Source organism: Anastrepha obliqua, chromosome 2 (assembly GCF_027943255.1).
Source record: "Anastrepha obliqua isolate idAnaObli1 chromosome 2, idAnaObli1_1.0, whole genome shotgun sequence".
Lineage (NCBI taxonomy): Eukaryota > Metazoa > Arthropoda > Insecta > Diptera > Tephritidae > Anastrepha > Anastrepha obliqua.
The window spans coordinates 133,532,436-133,553,301 of NC_072893.1; the positions used below are offsets into that span (position 1 = coordinate 133,532,436).

At 35.1% G+C, this 20,866-nt stretch overlaps 2 protein-coding genes and 1 long non-coding RNA gene across 3 annotated transcripts; 2 read left to right on the forward strand and 1 right to left on the reverse strand.

Moving 5' to 3' along the window:
* Positions 1 to 3,126: 3,126 nt before the first annotated feature.
* LOC129238443 (uncharacterized) lies at positions 3,127 to 3,983 on the forward strand (the record flags this gene model as incomplete). Its single annotated transcript, XM_054873467.1, has 2 exons — positions 3,127 to 3,334; positions 3,577 to 3,983. Coding segments are annotated over exons 1-2 (615 nt in total), but the record flags the coding sequence as incomplete, so codon positions are not given.
* Positions 3,984 to 8,569: 4,586 nt separating this feature from the next.
* LOC129238444 (uncharacterized) lies at positions 8,570 to 11,157 on the forward strand. The gene is made up of 2 exons (XM_054873468.1): positions 8,570 to 9,160; positions 11,083 to 11,157. The coding sequence occupies exons 1-2, from the start codon at positions 8,570 to 8,572 to the stop codon at positions 11,155 to 11,157; spliced, it is 666 nt and encodes a 221-aa protein (XP_054729443.1).
* An 8,670-nt stretch (positions 11,158 to 19,827) lies between these two features.
* Positions 19,828 to 20,866, reverse strand: LOC129239252 (uncharacterized). The gene is made up of 4 exons (XR_008581831.1): positions 20,801 to 20,866; positions 20,484 to 20,743; positions 19,964 to 20,413; positions 19,828 to 19,903 (listed from the first exon to the last, which is right to left on the reverse strand). It is a non-coding gene; the product is annotated as an uncharacterized LOC129239252 (long non-coding RNA).

Here is a 20,866-nt window from a genome sequence, read left to right on the forward strand (position 1 = left end):
TTTACATGGGGTTCTCATTAGTTTGATCAGAACAGCTGAGTCGGGATTGCGTTTACTGTGTTCACTGTTTTCAGCATAAGGTATATTGTGGCTAAATTGTTGACTTTCTGTTGTTCCTCTTGATTTCGTTGAGTGGTTGTTGCTAGTGCGCACTCACGAGAACTTAAATGCCTTCTTCATAGAGAGCGTATCTATACAAGGTGATAGCAGTTGTACAAAAACAAAAAGTTACATGTATTTTGTTCTTGCTTTTTTGGCACAAGTGTCAAAATAATTATTTCCAAGGCGAATTGGATTGTGAATAGTAAATAAACGCAAACAACTTTTTTCATAATAACAAAGTGCTCGATCATGAGTGCTCGATTTTGTTATTAAATGAAAATAGAGAGCAGATAAAACAAAATTTGCGGATACATAAGTGTAAAAGTACTTTTTGAATTTTATTAATATCTTGCAGACACAAATTATACATGTGAATCATCATCATCAACATTTGTGGGTCTGCGTTGGGGTGATGTGCATGTAAATGCAATTAAGCAATGGCGGATTTCATAACTCCAAATTGAAAAGCTGCCGAAAAGCTAGTGGTGGTAAACGCATGCCATAAAGATTCCAGACAAATGTTATTTATATAAATAAAAGATTAAAAATAAAATAGATTTTGTTTTCTACATCAGTTGTGAAATTCTTTATTATGTTACAAAATATCGTTAAACCCATAATTTATTACATACTATGTATAAGAAAACAAGAAATAAAATGGTAAAATGGTTACTAGTGTTATATAAATTTTTATTTATATCTGTATAAAGTAATTAGAAGGGTATACGAGTATTAGAGAGTGTTACAATGTTAGCTTAATTAATTGATTATGCTTACCACGTCATAGAGTTTCACTTCTGTGTTTCTTTCAAGCCAGCGCTGTTTAAGGAGTTACATGGGTTTCGTTGGGTAAAAAATGCCTATTTTCAATATTTTTTTTTTTCTAGGTAAAAAATTATTTATTTAATTCAAACTTTTTTCTGTCTTATAGATACATATTTAAAGAATAATTTCTGAAATTTTCAAAAAAAAAAAAATTAAAACTCCACCATTGTGACGACATTTCCGGTGACCCCTCGAAAAAAAGGTGCGCCGGCGTTGTCAGCATTACTCCTGGCAGGATTATCGAAAATGAAAAAAACAAAAACAAGTGTTTTAGTTAAGACCATAAACTCGTGCTTGAATGAAGGAAACAAAAAAAAGTAAAAATTGGAATTGCGGCAGACATTTAAAAAAAAAAATGAAAATTTCGGTGAAATTTGCTTGACATTTTGATTTTTTAAATAGTTGTAATTGAAAAACAAATCCTTCCTTGAAGCAGGAGTAAATTGTATCTCGAACACCTGTGTAAAATTTCTTCAGGATCGGTTGAGTAGTTTTCGAGAACATTTGACAACCGACTTTGAAAACACGGTTCCGAGAAAAACGCGTTTAAAGTTTAGAGTAACAATAAAAGTGGCTGTGAGCGCACACCTTCCAAAGGCTGTATCTCCGAAACTATTATTCGGATCGACTTGAAAATTTAGGATAATATTTTTGAGATGTTGTAGAAATTAATAAGCCAAAAAAATCGTTTTTTTGAGCCCACGAAACCCATGTAACCCCATAAGGTTTCGACAATGCACTATTTCAAGCGCATTAAAATTGTGGAATGCGGACTCTAAATTTTTAATTTTGCTTAAAAAGAGCGCTGATGGTTTTTTCAAGAATCCTTTCGAAGCCTGATCCACCCAAGTAAATGACTGTTCCGTAGATTCATGCTGTTCAAGATGCAGTTTCTTGATGATGTATCCAGAAATATACTCCAGCTCATCTTCCTGAAGAGCTCCACAATCATCCGGATGTGATATACCAAGTGCTTCAATAGCTGGATCCATTTCTACATCAGGTTTCTCATCTGCAGCAAGCTCGCCTGAGTAATTTACCTAGGCGGTGAGGTTATCAATTGTGTCCGAAAGCTGTGGAGTTTCCGTGGGAATCAACCACTCAGTTCTGTCGCCTGCAACATTGCCAGTGTTTTGTAAAAGCTTTAGCTTTTTAATAATGTCAATTAAAGACGCACTTGACTTTTGGGATGATATATCGGATTCTGAAGCAGATGTAGAGTAATTCACTAATTTTGCAACATAAGTTTTTTGAATATTATCTATGAAATTTCTATCGCAAAGTTGTTTTCCTATATTCCGTAAATGATGTTTTTTTTCTCATTTGTTCTTGAAATTGTTTAGAAACTGCTAGAGGTGCTTCAAATTGTATGGATATACTTAAGTTATTGCCAACATAAATGTGGAAAATAGGTCCATTTATACATATAAAATCGAAATATTTCTTATTATCTTACAGTGATAACTTCAATATTTGAAGATTCACAGAACAGTTTGTAGAATTTGCTTGATTCTTTGTTTGACAACATTCATTAAATGAGAGTGTACGAGGGCAGTAATTAAAATCTATCCAAAAGTTATCCGCGTTTCGTTTGGTAAATTGGTATAAGTTATTATGGGGTATAATTACCAAATTAAATCTAGGCATTTACCATGGATTTAAAAAATTCAATACTGTCTCCGAACTTAAAAGAGTTGCAACGAAATGAGTAAACCAGAATATTTTTAGCCAATGTTATACGTATTCAAAGGACCCCGCGCGGTCTATAAGAATGAACGATTATTGGAAAAGTTTTTAATTAGTGCAAATATACAAACAAATACAAATATTTTCAACATTTTATATTTATTGGTGTAATGTTAATAATTGATTTTATTCCGAAAAACAGGTAATATTGAGATGTAATACAAACATTTTGCATTAAATCAAATAATCCGTAAAACTGCCGTTATAACGACTACTACCTGCAACCTAGCAGAATGAATGCAATCAAATCGAGCAAAATTGGGTAACAGTTTCGATCGTATTTCAGCTTCTGTGCTTCTTTGTTTTAATATTTTCAATTATTAATTTTGCAAAAGAAATACTTTTTATATTGTTGAAATTGTGGCAAAACCAGCAACTGCTGATGGTGGCCAGGACTACATCATCCAAATCAACAAGCCGGCAGAGGACCTGCCTTACGCGCGATTCGGGAAGATGGCTCGGGGAGTTGGTAGCGTGCACCTTCGCCTCAAAAAGCGCAACCCGACAGATGACAACCACAACACGCTCGCTGCGGGGGAGGTGGAAAAGGATCTCGGTATAGAAGAGATCTTGGAAGCCTCCCTCAATATACAGGAAGTGGAGAAGGGTGACTTGGAGGTAGTATCCAACCCCGAGAAGGTACTGAGGCCAGATGCTGAAAGTCCTTCAGATAAACCTCCACAAAAGTAAGAACGCCTCAGCCGAGCTCCTGCTCAACATAGAGCGAGTCGGCTACGATGTGGCTCTAGTCCAGGAACCATGGATAGCATCGGGCAAGATAGTCTCCGGTCTAAAGTCAAACAACTACAACACATACATCCCGATTGTAAAAAATAAGGTAAGAACTGTGATAATGGTCAAAAAAAACTATATATTCTTATATTGATAACAATCTCTCTTCAGACGATCTGACAGTGGTGGCGCTGGAGGGCTGCAAGGATGAGACGCTACTCTTTGGGTCCTGCTATATGCCACATGATGGAGAAGCACCACAGACGGAACTTCGGAAGCTGGTAGAAACAGCTGCCAGAAAGAAGCACGCTCTGGTGGTAGGAACGGACGCAAACGCACATCACACGGTCTGGGGAAGTGCAGATATAAACGACCGAGGTGAGTCACTATTTACCTATATTCTTCAAAGTAGCCTAGAAATAGCTAATAGAGGTGAAGAACCAACATATGTGGGACCAACCTCGAAGAATGTACTCGATTTAACACTCTACACAAGCAGGCATGTTATGGTTCAGGAATGGGAAGTGTTGAGTAGGCCCTCATTCTCTGATCACAGATACATAAGCTTTCAGGTCATATTCCGCTCAAAAAACAAGCTTACATCCTTTAGAAATCCTAAGAATACGAACTGGGACTTGTATAGGGATATACTATCAAAAACACCAATGATACCCCGGAAATACAAGTCACACGTCGCACTTGAGAAAGGGGTTGAATTGTTTGCAACTACTCTCGTCAAAGCCTTTAAAGGTGAAGCCTCCCTGGTGAAACAGGGAATTAGGAGCACAAAGACGTAGAGTACATGAATTCTATAGGTTAGCCAAAGTGGCTGACAATGAGTTCTGTTGGAAAGAGTATAAGGATCTACTAAAAGTATACAAGAAAGAGATACGTTAAGCCAAGAGAGAATCTTGGAAAGACTTCTGTAGCAGTATGGAAGACACTAACGATGTGGCTAGACTCAGGAAACTGCTATCCAAGAATCCGTCTATGCCAAGAACAATACGAAAAATTAACGGGGAGTGGGCTGACAGCTGTGAGGACTCTCTAGAAGACCTAGTCAGTACACATTTTCCAGGGTGTGCGGACATTACAGATCTCGAACCTAGAGGAGATATTGTGCACGAAATCCCGACGAACGTAATTACAACCAACAAAATAGAATGGGCTATACAAAGTTTCGACCCATATAAATCGCCAGGACTGGATGGAATCTTCCCAGCCATGCTCCAAAAGGTAAGCCACCTTGTGGTACCATGGTTAAGAACGATATTCAGGGGATGCCTGAGGTTCAGCTACGTTCCTGTATCGTGGAGAGAAGCGAGGGTTGTGTTTATTCCAAAAGCGGGAAAAAGCAACCCTCTATACTCAAAAGAATACAGGCCCATTAGTTTGACTTCATTTCTCCTGAAAACGTTAGAGAAGATTCTAGATACATACATTAGAGACACAATTGCGCCGGACGAATTATCCAAAGCGCAGCATGCTTACACTAAAGACAGATCCACTGAAACTGCACTTCACTCACTTGTACTAAACATAGAAAAGGCGTTAGAATAAAAGGAGTATGCTCTAGGAGTATTTCTAGATATATCAGGGGCCTTTAACAACGTGACAAAAGATGCTATTTTAAATAGCATAGAGTCACTTAATGTGCAACCCGCGGTTTATCTATGGATAAGGCAGCTATTAGCTAGCAGAAAGATAAGAGCGGAGTGGAACGATGCGAGCGTCACCAAATATACATGCAGAGGTACTCCGCAAGGTGGGGTACTATCGCCGCTATTATGGCTACTAGTAGCAAATGAAATTCTTAAGAAACTTGACAGAGGGGCACCTAAACTAGTGGCATATGCCGATGACATAGCTATAGTAGTTACAGGAAAGTACCTGGACACCATCAGTAATGTGATGAACAGCACTCTCAAAACGATACATCAATGGGCATCTCACGCAGGGCTAGGGATAAACGCGGGAAAAACGGACATGGTACTTTTTACCAGGAAGTACAAAGTTCCGGCGTGGAACCTCCCGAAGCTAGGCAAGAACGAATTACTTCTCAAAGATTATGCAAGGTACCTCGGAGTAATATTGGACAGCAAATTGCTGTGGAAGCACAACGTTGAGGAGAGGGTGAAAAAGGCCAGTAATGCGTTGTACGCATGTAAAAGAATGCTGGGCGTTACTTGGGGTCTATCACCCTCCCTGATGCATTGGTGCTACACAGCAGTAGTCAGACCGATATTGCTGTACGGAACCTTAGTATGGTGGACTGCGACAAAAAAACTGGCAGCGAAATCCGCGAGGAGGCTAATGGCTGCGGGGGTATTCATCTGCAGAACCTTCGGTCATAGCTCAATAGGAAAGTGGAGCTCAGGTGGCACAGACTACATGACTCCGTACTTTAATTGGGAGAGAAGGTTCCGCACTACAATTGAAGAGGAGGGATGGCACAAAGGCATGAAGCCTGGCCATAGAACCTTTCACATCTATACAGACGGCTCGAAAACTCCAGACGGAGTGGGAGCGGGTATCTACTGCTCAAAACTAGGAATAAGGCAGTCTATCAAGCTGCCAGACCACAGCAGTATTTTCCAAGCGGAAGTTTTTACTGTGGGGAAGGCCGCGGAGCTAGCCTACACTAGAACAAGAAAGAACTCAACAATTAATATATACGTGGATAGTCAAGCAGTAATAAGAGTAATAAGCTCATATTGTATTAAGTCCAAAAATGTTCGACGGAGCAGGGAGGCCATAGAAAGGCTAGCCGGAAACAGTAGGCTGCATATCTACTGGGTACCTGGTCACAAAGGCATTATAGGGAACGAAATAGTAGATGAGATAGCAAAAAGTGCTGTGAGACTACCATTTGAACAAGAGAACGACATACCGAGACCGCTAAACACAATATACAGTGAAATGGATGACCACATGAAAAGGCAAGTGAAAGCTAGGTGGACTAACCTGACCACATGCAAAACAGCAAAACTCATGTGTAGAACTAACGACAAAAAACTCACTCAATTCGTACTTACTCTCTCGCGAAAGGAACGCAGAACTGTCATAGGTATGCTAACAGGTCACAATCTATTGGCTGCACATGCGTACAAGATAGGGATTGCTAACACGGACAAATGCAGAAAATGCAGAGAGGATGTTGAGGAGACTTTAGAACACCTTCTGTGCGTTTGTCCGGCATTATCAAAAACGCGACTAAGATGCCTGGGAGCCCCACTGTTTGAGGGTCTGGAAGACGTCTCAAAAGCGGAGCTCCCAGCCCTACTTAGATTCGCCAAAAGCGCTGACATCCTACATGATGTCTACTTTAGGGATTCATAGAGGTCGGTCTCCATCTGGTATCGCTAGGGACCAAAAGGTCTATGCGTGGCTTATTGCCAATCAGGCTAACCTAACCTAACCTATATTGTTGAAATACATTTGACGCTAGATACTACAATTTTAGTGTGAAATAGACCGCCATTTTCCTTGACTTTTTGCTCGTGTTCTATAATCGGAAACTCTAGATATTCCGTAAACATTTTTCAAAAATTCTTCTTAACAGTTAATCGGAAAATTCTATAATGAATACCATACATACATCAATATAAAAATTCTCTGCAATATTTGAAACAAGAGGCTTAGCGACTTTCCAAACACACGAGTCCTAGTATTGCGGTGTCTGCGGATTTCTTAACAATAAGTTTCTAGTTGCGAACAAAACGTGTTTTAATCCATATGTATTCTAAATTTTAAGGCAGTTCAAACCAAGTTTTATCTAACGTTTTCGAATTCGGTTGCATGAAAATTTGCAACAGATATCGCCCGCAGCTTATTCGTCAAGGCAGATTTGTCTACACATCGAATGTTATCAAGTTCATTTTGAAGGCGTTTTGAATCTACACACTTTAGTAACATGACTAGTAAACGCAGCGCTATCATTTGGGTGTTGAAATCACCAACGAAGGCAATTGGAAACCAAATACAAGTAGAACCAAATACATATGTACATATATATGTAGGGAATGGTAAATAAGAAAAGGTTTAAAGGTTTATTTATATAGCTACATGATCACCCTATATACGTATATACCTATTCCTATATTATACCTACTCTTAATTCTAACTTAATCTTACTCTTATATTTAATTACTTACGCTAACTGTTTTACATACTTTCTCACACTCTACACCCACACGCTTACTCACGCACTCAACATACACTCAACATACTTTCTCCGATTCTCATAAATGTTAAATATTAGTTAAGCTTTAGGTTAAGAAGAGTTTTTGTTAAACTGGAGTTGAAATAAAGTGCTTTGAAGAAGAAGACGTGTTTCACTTCATTATTGGCGCAGTCCATCGCGAACCTTACACGCACTGCAAAATTTTAAATTTAAATAAAAAAAAAAGTTAATTACATTGTTCGAAAAGAACTTCTGTATTATAATAAAAATTTATTGTGATTAACGCAAACATTTTAAAAGGCAAATGCTTGAAAAAAAAGCAAAAGCCAGAAAAACAAATTTTCGGAAAGAAAGTGAAAATCAAATTATTTGATTAAGTGATCAAAATTTATTGTGATTAACGCAAACATTTTAAAAGGCAAATGCTTGAAAAAAGCAAAAGCCAGAAAAACAAATTTTCGGAAAGAAAGTGAAAATCAAATTATTTGATTAAGTGAATAAATAAATGAATTGAAATTCAAAAATAAAAACTTGCTGTGAAAGAAATTATTAGAAACTGTAAAGTGAAAAAAACGGTAAATCAAAAGCCGTTATAATTCACTAAGAGAGAAAAAACAAAAAACAACAACAGCAGCAGCAGGTGTTACGGACATCGCCACCAACAGCTGTCACACCAGCACCATTTCCAGTGCATACGCAACAACAATTGCAAGCGCAGCATCAAGTACACCTTTAACAGCAGCGCAGCAGCAAATTTTGAATAGCTGAGAGTCAAGCGGGAGTGATCCGGACTTATGTATGTTTATGTTATATATATCTGTACATACTCGTATAAATAAATATACGTACATATACTTACTTACACATATACTTTTGTGAAAAAAATAACATTAAGATTAAAAAAAAAAAAAAAAGAAACACTAAGATTAAGAAAAGGAAATAAATAAGGGACAAACGTATATAAAATAAGTATAATATAAAATGGATAACTTAGATGTAAACACTAAATTTAAGATTATTTCTACAAATTTAAGTAGTATACCAAGCTATGATGGAAATGCAGATGCTCTTTTAAGTTTTGTACAAAGAATTGATTTAATGATACCCATATTAGAATCATTCCCTATAGAGTTTAAAATTTTGCTTATGGGTAATATTAAAGACAAAATAATTGGAAGTGCAAGAAGATCAATTCTAATTAATGGCAATGTAGATACCTGGCCGGAAATAAAGAAAATTTTAGTTGATAATCACGGCGAACAAAAATCTGTTGATGAGTTAATTGATAAAATAAGATCTTGTCGGTGTGATTCAACTATAGAAAATTTTTATAATAATCTAAATGCTTTATTATGTCGCTTAAATAATGCTCTGTATTTTAGTTATAACAATTCCTTAGAAATTAATTGTGAAAGTAATGGCAGAATTGCTCTCAATTCTTTCAAATATGGATTACCGGAGCCTGTTAGGAATATTATTGTGAGCAGGAATCCGAAAAATTTAAAAGACGCGTGTGACATAATAAAATCCAATGGGTATCTGAAATATAACAATAAAAAATATTGTGATCATGTTACACATATAACATGCAGCCATTCAAATTTTCAACAAAATAATAATAAAAATAGTATTAGACAAAATTTCAACAACAATAATGATAGACAATTTCGTAATAGTAGTAGGCAAAACTACAACAGTAATGACAGTAAATCTTACTATAACAAATATAATGGGCAAAATTTTAACAAGAACAACAGTGGACAACCTTACAACAACAATACAACATTCCAGCAGCGTCATGCAAACGATAGTCAAAATTTTTCATCACAGCCGATGTTTAGTAATAGGTATAGCAGACAAACAGGCCGGCAACCTGAAAACAATTTTCAAACAACAAATTATATTGATACAACTAGGAATCCTTATAGTAACCAAAATTATAAAAATACATCAGTTGAACCAATGGAGTTAGGTGTTAACGAGAGTTTTCAAAATTTTCAATATCCCGGGAAAAGAAATTACCCTATATAGTGATTGATACGCATATTAGAAAGCTTAGGTTTATAATTGATACAGGGGCAGAGTATAGCATAATAAATCCTGAAGTATGCAACCCTAAGTATGCTGTTAAGCCAATCATTCGCGTATTAAAAGTTTTGGGAAGAACTGTCTATACGAGTAAGCAATATTCTATACCTTTATTTAAAGAATTTAAAAAACCCAATACTTGTGTGAGCTTTCTGGAATACTCATTTCATAAATATTTCGATGGTATTATAGGAAACAATATTTTACTTTTTTTAAATACAATAATCGATTATCAAAATAAAAAACTAAAAACCGATGAAGCAACTATACCTATATATTTTAATAAAGAGGAAGAGATTTTAGAAAATGAATATTTTAAAAATGGAAACTTAGAAATACTTACTTATGAAGATAGAATAGATAAATCCTCCAATGATATTTTTGCTAAACATTTAAATATAAGAGACAAGGAAATACTAAGTACACTTTTAAACGAATATCAGGACATATTTTACAAAGAAGGAGAAAGCTTGCCCTTTACCAAAGAGATTCAACATAGAATAATAACAAAAACTGATATCCCAGTGTACAGTAAACTTTATAGGTATCCGGTAATACATCGATCGGAAGTAGATCGGCAAATTCGTGATATGCTAGCTCAAAAAATAATTGTACCAAGTAATAGCCCATATAATTCACCTTTATGGGTTGTACCCAAAAAGGCGAATAGAGATGGGGCACCGCAATGGCGAGTTGTCATTGATTACCGGAAGCTCAATGATCAAACAGTCGATGATAAGTTCCCAATTCCGAATATGCAAGACATATTCGACAAATTGGGAAAATGTTGCTACTTCAGCACAATTGACCTAGCAAAGGGATTTCACCAAATTGAAGTACACCCTAATGATAGAGCAAAAACGGCTTTCTCAACGGCAGATGGCCATTATGAATTCACCCGTATGCCCTTTGGCCTTAAGACGGCACCTGCCACCTTTCAGAGGTTAATTAATTATGTTTTAAGGGAATATATAAATAAAATTTGTGTTGTTTACTTAGACGACATACTTATATTTTCAACTAGTTTTGACGAGCATATAGTCTCAATTAAGAAAATATTTAATACTCTACGAGCGTCGAATTTAAAAATTCAATTTAACAAATGTCAATTTGCTGACTTCACAACAAAATTTCTGGGACACATTGTATCTGAAGACGGTATAAAACCGGATCCTTCGAAAATAACGGCGATTAATAATATGAAACCCCCAACTAGTGTAAAAGAAATAAAACAATTCCTTGGTATGACAGGATATTATAGGAAATTTATACGGGACTACGCAAAAGTAGCTTACCCAATGGTTCGATTTCTGAAGGCAAACGCAATATTGGATTTTAAAAATATAGATTTTTTAAAAGCTTTTAATACATTAAAAATTCTAATTACCAATGAACCTGTCTTACAGCCACCAGACTTTGGTAAAAAATTTGTGCTTACAACTGATGCATCTCAGTTCGCTATTGGCGCGGTACTAAGCTAAAAAAATCACCCTATATGCTATGCATCTCGCACTTTATGTGATCATGAGATAAGATATTCCACTATAGAGAAAGAAGCTCTGGCTATGGTATGGGCTGTAAAGCATTTTAGAACTTATTTATATGGACGAAAGTTCATCATCCAAACGGATCATAAACCGCTTATTTGGCTTCACAATCTAAAGGAGCCTAATATGAAATTACAAAGATGGAAAATACTTCTGAATGAATACGATTTTGAAATAACGTATATTAAGGGAAAAGATAATAACGTTGCAGATACATTAAGCAGATATTTTGAGCAGTATAATAAAAATAGTGAAGTAGCTAATTTGTACAATAATATTGAAGGCAGTAAAATGGAAATTGATGATGAAAAGTGTGATAATTTGGATTCAATGTCTATAGAAACAGCACACAGTGCTCTTGAGGATAATTCAAAATATATATTTATAACAGAAAAAAGCATTAATTATTACAAAAATCAGATATATCTCAGTTACGGTCAAAGTGAACAGTTTTTTATAAAAATCGTTAACAAAAAGTGTCAGACTCATATAGTAGTAACGAAAAACTCGAATTTAAAAGATATCATGGAAAAAGTCTTGATAAACAAGGGAATTATGTGCATTTTTTGTGATGATAGTGAACTATTTATAAAGTTCCAGTATATATACGTAAATTTTTTTGAGAATAATAATCTTACTTTGTACAAATCAACCGTTGTTTTAATAGAAGTTACGGATAAAAATGACATGTTAACAATAATAGAAAAAGAACATATTCGAAATAATCACAGAGGTATACAGGAAGTATTTTTAGAGCTGAAGAATAAATATTTTTACCCGAAGCTTTATAAAATGATAACACTCTATATTAACAATTGTTCGATTTGCGCTATAGCCAAGCACGATAGAAACCCCCTAAAACTTCCTTATCAAATTACAGAAACCCCTACACACTTTAATGACATAGTTCACATAGATATTTGGTACCCTTGCAGAAATAAAATGTATTTAACCACTATAGACAAATTCTCGAAATATGCAACATTTCATAAATTAAATGATAGAAATTGGATTGCGATTCTAGCAGCTTTAAAAGAACGAATTTTATTTTTAGGGAAAATGAATAAACTCATCTTCGATAACGAGCGTTGCATACTACATAGCGCCGTTAAATTATTTTTAAGTGAAAAAAATGTTGAGCCACACGTAACCACGCCTTACCTTAAGACAGGTAATTCTGACATTGAACGCTTACATGGTACGCTTAATGAACATTTACGGATATTAGAAGCTGACACCACTAGAAAAACAATAGACTTAGACGAGAAACTTTTTAAAATATTTAATGCTTACAATAGAGCAGTTCATTCTACAACAAAAAGGCGACCAATTGATTTTATAATAAAAAACTATGATAAAGAAGAGATAAGTAAATTATGCAAAGAATATGAACAACAAAAAATCAAAAGAATAAATAAGTTGAATAAAGATAGAAAAGCTGAGCCAAAACAAATAGAAAACATTGTTCTTAATAGGCAAATTGCGAAAACAAAACCTAAATATAAGAAACTCGAAAAATATGATCGCCAAGGTAACTATGTTGTGGATTCTTCAAATAATAGAAAAATAAAATATTATAAAAGCCAATTTAAACGAAAATACAACTTGATCACTGAAAATGTTAATTAATTTCATTATAACTTAACCATACTACTTTCAACAATTAAAAACAAACTAAAATAGATATTTGCGAGGACACAAATAACTTAAGGGTGGAGGAGCTACATGATCACCCTATATACGTATATACCTATTCCTATATTATACCTACTCTTAATTCTAACTTAATCTTACTCTTATATTTAATTACTTACGCTAACTGTTTTACATACTTTCTCACACTCTACACCCACACGCTTACTCACGCACTCAACATACACTCAACATACTTTCTCCGATTCTCATAAATGTTAAATATTAGTTAAGCTTTAGGTTAAGAAGAGTTTTTGTTAAACTGGAGTTGAAATAAAGTGCTTTGAAGAAGAAGACGTGTTTCACTTCATTATTATATACATAATGCCAGTTTCGAATGTCGCTATTTTTTCAAGAACTCCTGGTCGAACGTTGCTCAACAACTCATGTATTAATTATACGCTTCCGATTGCTTGCGTTGCAAAAAGATATATACATATATAATATTTGGAATCCTTTTTCTTGGAAAAATAAAATTATGTTAATATGCATCAATTACATAGTAGAATTCAAATTGTTGTTTAATTAATGCAAAACGTGACTGTGTTTTATTTCTAAACTATAAGCGAAGATAATGTCCATCGTGATGATAATTTTTTTAAATTCTAAATTACTAAGCCCCTAAATTGATTGTAATTAATGAACTTGATTTAACAAAACCTAAAAATATTAAAAATTTGTTATCCGTTATATCGGTAAAAATGCCTCCGCGCGGAGCCATTTTGAAATTAAGATGATGATGATCTAGATCCGCTGGTTTTCAATTAGAAATACATATTAACATAATTTTTTATATTGCTCTTGATTAATATTTGTTAATCATACATTTTCCCATGCTCTGTTAAAAACTAAATATATTCGTGTCTTCAATCAAATTCTCTTGCAAACGCTTATATGGAAGCAGAAAAAAATAACAGGAAATAGCAAACTTAATATCACTTACTCAATTTGAAGTATTTGAAGTTTGAAGTGCTGCCCATCTGAAACTGCGGAAATAATAAGACGATGCCACTTTGTCAAACGGATCAGATTGTTTTTTGCGGCACGTTCGTTTTTTAAAAGGCAAAGTGGAAATCAAAGAAGTAATTTATTTATTTAAAACAAATTGCGCACTCCTCATTATTTTAAATATTTACAAAAAGCCTTTTGAATTTAAATTCATTAAGATATCAGTTTTCAGATTACAAATTTGAATTTAAATAATATGATTCGTAATTTAGTTTTGTGCGAGCATCCGAATGTACACGGCGAAAAAAAAACAAATCAGCTACCACCTTTAATCGATTCGTCTTGCTGTTTTGTTATTGTTTTTTATTATTTTTCATTGATATTAATAATAACTTTGTTAATCAATTCAAATTATTAATAACACAGGCCGACAAAATTTAACCAACATTCAGACCCAGAAACCAGACTATATATTTCCGAAGGTTTATGATGCGCTGAATCCAAATCTGGCCTCAGAATTGCTCTATCAGCTCTGGTTTTCGAGATATCCTAACCTAAAAGTGCAAAAAACCCCATTTTTGCCCATATTTGAGGTTATGTAGCCTTGCAGATGTTTTCTTTCACCAAAATTAAAGGATGGCATCTTTAAATACAATCCTTCCTTTTTCAAATGGCGTTTTGTTTGCTCAAATATCATTTTTTTTCGCAGAGATATCGCATTTTGAAATTTTCATGTTTTTTTTGTATTTTTTGCACTTTTAGGTGCTGATAGAGCAATTCTGAGGCCAGATTTGGATTCAGCGCATCATAAACCTTCGGAAATATATAGTCTGGTTTCTGGGTCTGAATGTTGGTTAAATTTTGTCGGCCTAGTTCCATTAAACACGAAAGATACGATTATCGTAAAAACTCAAACTAATAAATTAATTTTAGTTATCAATCCGAATTTTGCATGGACAGAGAAGCAGATATTAGTTTAAATTATTTCGGATACTTTTCCTTGTAGACTAGTGTAACCAATAATGATATAAAGTTACGCATTCCGCATTCGCTGTGACATCAGCGCTGCAGACATAAAAGGTAATCACATTGGAGATACTTTTTCCAATAGGGGGTTTTTACAGATCACACATGCCTACTCTCAAACTAAATATGTAATTTTTTTCAGTAATCATTGACATTTCATCATGAAAAGACTTACTACTTTTACGTAATAAAGTAAAAGGCTAAAGGACTTTTAACCTCTATACATTAAGGCGAATCGAGTACTGCAAGAAGGAGAAATTACATGTTTGTGAATGGCTTGGTAATGTTTTGATTTATGACATTTAAGCTAAGCAAACTGATGGAAACGAAGTGTCACGTGTTAAATTGTGAAAACGGGAATTATAAAAATACTTCCATTTATGCGAATAACACCGTGGCAAGAAATTGTGTGAGTGAGTATATTATTTATTTATTTATTTACAAACGTGGTATAATAATATAATTATTTTAACACGAGAATAGGAGCACTGGCTGCCAGGACCTTCGGCTCTCTGGTTTGTTATAAAAAGAATTATGAATTAATTACAGGCAAGCTAGGTAAAGTCATGGTAAATTAGTTAAATAAGTTTCTTTAAATCGGTCTGTGCTAAGTAATCTGACATTTTTATAATATTTTCGTAGCATATATTTTTTAATAGTGATGATGGGATTTGGTCCCCAAAAATATTGCTCCTTACTGTGGAAAATTGTGTGCAGTTGTCGAGAAGATGAATTGATGTTAGTGGTGATGTAGGGCAGTGCTGGCAGTTTGGTCGGTTAGTTCTGTTGAATATATATGAGTGGCTTGCAATCGTGTGCCCAAGCCGTAGCCGAACAAACATTTTGACATCATTGCAACGGCAGTAAGATGGATACTCGGGTTTTAGCCTGTTTGGGTTAAATGTAGTGTATTGGTGCTGTGTAGATCCCCATGTAACCAATTGTTTTTGAAACAGGTGATTGACTACATATTTATTAAAGTCTTTTTTCGAAAACTTGTTAAATGTTTTGAGCGGTTCCATGGTGGCCAATTTAGCTCGTTCGTCCGCTATTTCGTTCCCTTTAATGCCTGCGTGGCCTGGTACCCACATTAATTTTATGTTGTTGTTATTGCCGATCAGTTTGTTGCGAATTTGGGAAATAACATACGTTTTATTTCTTATATTAAGTATTGACGCTATTGTTGATCTGCTGTCCGTGCATATAATTGTTTTATGATTTGAGTTTTCAACAGAGATTAGCCCATTCAGGATTGCTGTGGCTTCAGCTGTGTAAACAGACGCAAAATGGGGAAGGATGCCTGCTGAGACAGTGTTCCCCGAAGAATCCACGACTGCGAAGGATGTACTTGTCTCAGTTTTTGATCCATCAGAAAATATCATGTTCCATTCGCCAAGTAGAGGGTTAGTGAGCTCTGAAAATAAGCGTTGATAGGTTATTGGGCTAGTGCCATTTTTATTGAATTTTTCTAGTTCCAAGATGAAAAAAGATTTGTTTATGTGCCAGGGCGGGAAGTCTTCTTTTTCTGAGATTACTGGTGAGTATATGCCAAGCTCTTTAGCCAAGTCGATGATGAGTCCAATTGTTGATTTCCGTTTTGGCGTTTTTTTCCGCTGGAGTTCGGTTAACACTGTTTCATATAAAGTGTTGTTGTTGCACAGAAATAACTTTGGAATGAGTTTCATGAGACATGCATCAAATCTTTCTTCTATTGACGGTAATCCAGCTTCAACTAATACGAATTTTATCGGAGATTTTGAAAACGCGCGTATGCTCCTGCTAACGGCCCTATGATATGGGGAATACAGAAGCTTAATGTTGCTTCTCGCACAATTGCCATATATCGGGAGGCCAAAATCAATTTTGGACAGTAAAAGAGCTTTGGTTACATTTATAAGAGTAGATTGGTTAATTAAACAGTGTTTTGATGATAAATATTTAACTATACTTAGTCTGACAGCCAGTTGCTTTCGTAAGTCTAAACAATGTTCTTTAAATGTTAGCTTTTTGTCAAAAATTATACCCAAAAACTTAAGACTAGTTGTATTGACAATTGGTATATCGTTATGAACTAAATTAAAATAATTACATTTATGTTTGCGACAAATATGGAAGTTTTTACATTTCTTAATAGAGATTTTAGCGCCTGAGACTTCGCCCCAACGAGCTATGTCTGAGAGTATATCTAAGAAGTCTTTCTTTACAGCATTTAAGTCATTAACTTTAGAAAACAATAATAAATCATCTGCGTAGCAAATGTGAGAAACATTTTTGTACTTGTTAATTATAATACTGACTTCATTGAAGGCTGCCATGAACAGGATAACAGACAGTGGAGACCCTTGAGCTATACCATTATACAAAGGATGGTAATTAGAGTAGGCGTTGTTAACGGTTGCAACAAGTTTGCGGTTGGTGAGAAAATCTTTAATCAGGTTAAGTAACTTAACGCCTAGATTCCAATTTTGAAACTGACGAAGCACAACGTGAACTCCAACGCGGTCGAAGGCTCTTTCGAAGTCGATACTAAGGGCTGACAGGTGATTTCTGTTGGAAAGAGTAGTAGATGCGTTGTTTTCAAAAAAGAGAAGAGCATCGATTGTGCCCTGCCCTGCCTTAAAGCCTACTTGTCGTGGACTTATTAAGTTAAATTTTGTGGCATGCCAGGAGATACGCATTGATATAATCTTTTCAAAGAGTTTTCCCAGACAGCTAAGTAGCGATATCGGTCTGAACCCACTGACCTCTGTTGGAGTAGCATTTGGTTTAGGGATGGGGATAATTACTGCATTTTTCCACGCCTGGGGGTAAATTCCCTGGTTTAAGATATTATTATAGAGTCTTAAAAGTCTGATCTTCAGACAGAGAGGAAGATGATGTAACATGGGATATGATATACGATCGGCTCCAGGGGTCTTGCCCGACAGAGAAGAGAGGGTGGATTCGAATTCTATATGTTCTATCTTGGAGTCTAGGTATTGGGAAAAGGTGCAACCGGTGTTATCGTTGCTACTTAAGTATTGGTTTTTGGTAGTTACAAATGTTTCGTGAAAATTAGAGTCATGAGAACTATCGGACCAAAATGAAGCAAAGTGGTTGGCTATTTCTTTTGGGTCAGTTATGGGACCATTTGAGTTGCTTAGAGAGATTGCCGGAGTTTGGGTATAAGAGCCAGATAGTCTTTTAATATCGAGCCAGGCTTTCTTCGGATTAGTTTTATGATTAATGGACTCCGAGAATTTTTGCAGACAGTCTCTTTTAGCTTGTTTGCACTTTTTGCGAAAAATTGCATTTGCTTTCTTATAGCGAATCAAATTGATGTATGTTCTAAAACGTTTATATTCAGACCAGTAAAGTTGTTTCTCTTTTCTCAGCTGAGATAGTTCGGTTGACCAGTAAGGTACCGATTTTGAAAAGATTTTGTTCGTAGATTGTCGTATGGAAAAATGTGCAGACGTCCGAATTATTTTAGTTATCACCGCAGCTTCTTTATTTATGTTGTCAGAATATGGGTAGTAGGAACAAAGATTAGATGTCACTTGTTGAAACATTTCCCAGTCAGCTTTGTTTGTTAGAAACTTAGGTTTGGGAGGTACTTTGTATGCCGATTGAGTGCGGAGCTCAGTGACGATGGGATAGTGATCGCTGCCATGCAGATCAGATAGGGTGATGGTTGTAAGTTTTGGTGCAATGTTGGATGATCAGATTGTTAAGTCAACGGTTGTGAAAGTTTTATGTGTAGAAAAGTGTGTTGGGCTATTGTCGTTTAGTATGGTAAGATTCTCTGAGAGAATTAGGTCCTCTATAATAGCGCCTCTGGTGTTTGTGTTTTCGGATCCCCAAAGAGGGCTCCAAGCATTAAAATCTCCAGCGATTATAACCGGGGTTGAGACTGAGCTTATGAATTGCCTGAGTTCATTGCATGATATATTTTGTAGTGGTGGTATGTATATAGACACAATAGTGAATTTGAAACTTAGTGTAATTTCTATTGCAATTGTTGCGATGTTGGACTGAATGTGAAGTTCTCTGTGGGGAATGGACTTCTTTACTAAAACCGCGATGCCTTGTTTGTTCGAATTGTTTTGTGGTAGGTTAAAGAAAAAACCTTTGTATTGAAATTGTGTGAGTGAGTATAATTGCTTGTGTTTGGAAGTTTCTATTATTTTCAACCAATTTTCTTTCAGAAACAAGTATTTCCTCTTCCTTTTTCTTTTAAATTCTCAAAGCCTGACGTCACAGCGAATTCGGAAGACGCATTTTATTCTATCATTCTTGATCCTTGGTGATGAGTTGTTCCCGCTCCTAATTAATTCGCCGTGGCGCCGGTTTGGTGGATTGAATGTCAAAGTGCTCTGTTTCTTTACAAGGCGAATTTATTACAGGTGACAGCAACCTTATATAAGTAAAACGCTACATGTATTTATTGCTGCCTTTGGTCCAAGCATCACGTCAAAATCAGCGTTTAAATTGCTTAGTTTAAAATAGAGAAACATAACGCAAAAAAAATTCGAAGCAAGGGCAAAATTAAAGTCTTACTGCGTACAGAAAGTAATGTATGTAATATTGAGCTCAATTGTATTTGTATCACATTTTTAATTTGCAATTTTTACATGTGTAATTCTATATCATCATAGGATATTAATGGCTATCAGAAATCCACCTTGAGATGCGCATACCATATTACATAAAAATGTTTGCTTCATGTTTTTTGTGGAAAATCGATCGCTATGATTTACATCTAAAACTGTACACTTAAAAATTCTGGATAACAAATTGGTAACATGCTTGTGAATTCATTTTATATAATTCAACTTTATTGATGTTTATAGCCTGTATTTAGAACATAAGTTCTTGAACTTTGAAAAATTGATTGAAAAATAAATTATTTAATTTAATTTAAATTTATGTTAATTTTATTTAATCTTTTTTAATTAATTTTGATTTTATCCTTTGCTGTGCGCTGTGTGGTATCGATATAGGTCAGTATGTCGTCCTCTAAATCTGTGAGCTCCTATGATATAGAAAACAAATGATTATTTATGCATATTATTCGAATTATTATTATGCATACCTGCTCATACTCGATATCTAAATTAGCATTCAATTTCAATCCATGCATCAAAAGATCTAATGTATTTCTTGGCAGACAAAATTTCTTGTTTTATAATCGCAATTGTATGTTTAAAACTGAAATATTCGCTTCTAGCTTCCAACGATGCATGTGGTAACTCGGTAGCTTCAATTAAGGGATTATGTTTGACGAACAAATACAATAACTCTGGACGATTCGCCAACTGTTGGTATGCATGTTTTTAATAAATTATGTCAAACGTTTTTATAGCAAATTTCATAAGTTTTAGTCATTATATAGCCATTGCGGTATAAAAGCGTTGAGACTTAGCAGCTCGTTTGCCATATACATATTTACGTACGCTAGTAGAATTTTCTAACTCATAATCATAAATAAATTTTTGTAACAGTGACCGGTCCATATTGGTTGCTTTATTGCGATGAGGCAAATCTAAATTATAGAAAAAATCATATATGTAGTAAAGAAAATGTTTCTACATATAGAAACTACTTTTTCTCACCAGCCATTTCATTTTCTTGTGACCACGCTCATGCTTCATTGGCGCTTTCCTTGGTAATGCAGCGTACCCATATGGGAAGAGGTGATAATCTGAAGCCAGTAAGCAGCTTCAATGCAGCAGTAAGTATATAAATCACAACCAGATAAAATTATTGCCAATTCTTGTGGACCTTTGTACGTCTTTTCGATAAGCAGCGAGTCGAACCAGAGCTTTGTATGATTCACCACGGTCTAGCAATGATACAGCCACAATAAATTGTCCTAAAATTTTAAATGAATTAAATTAAAGGACAACCGCGAGTCATAAAATTGGCATACGTGAATAAATGTTCCATTTGCACCAATAGCTCAGTAAACACAAATGTAAACATATGTACGAATGTA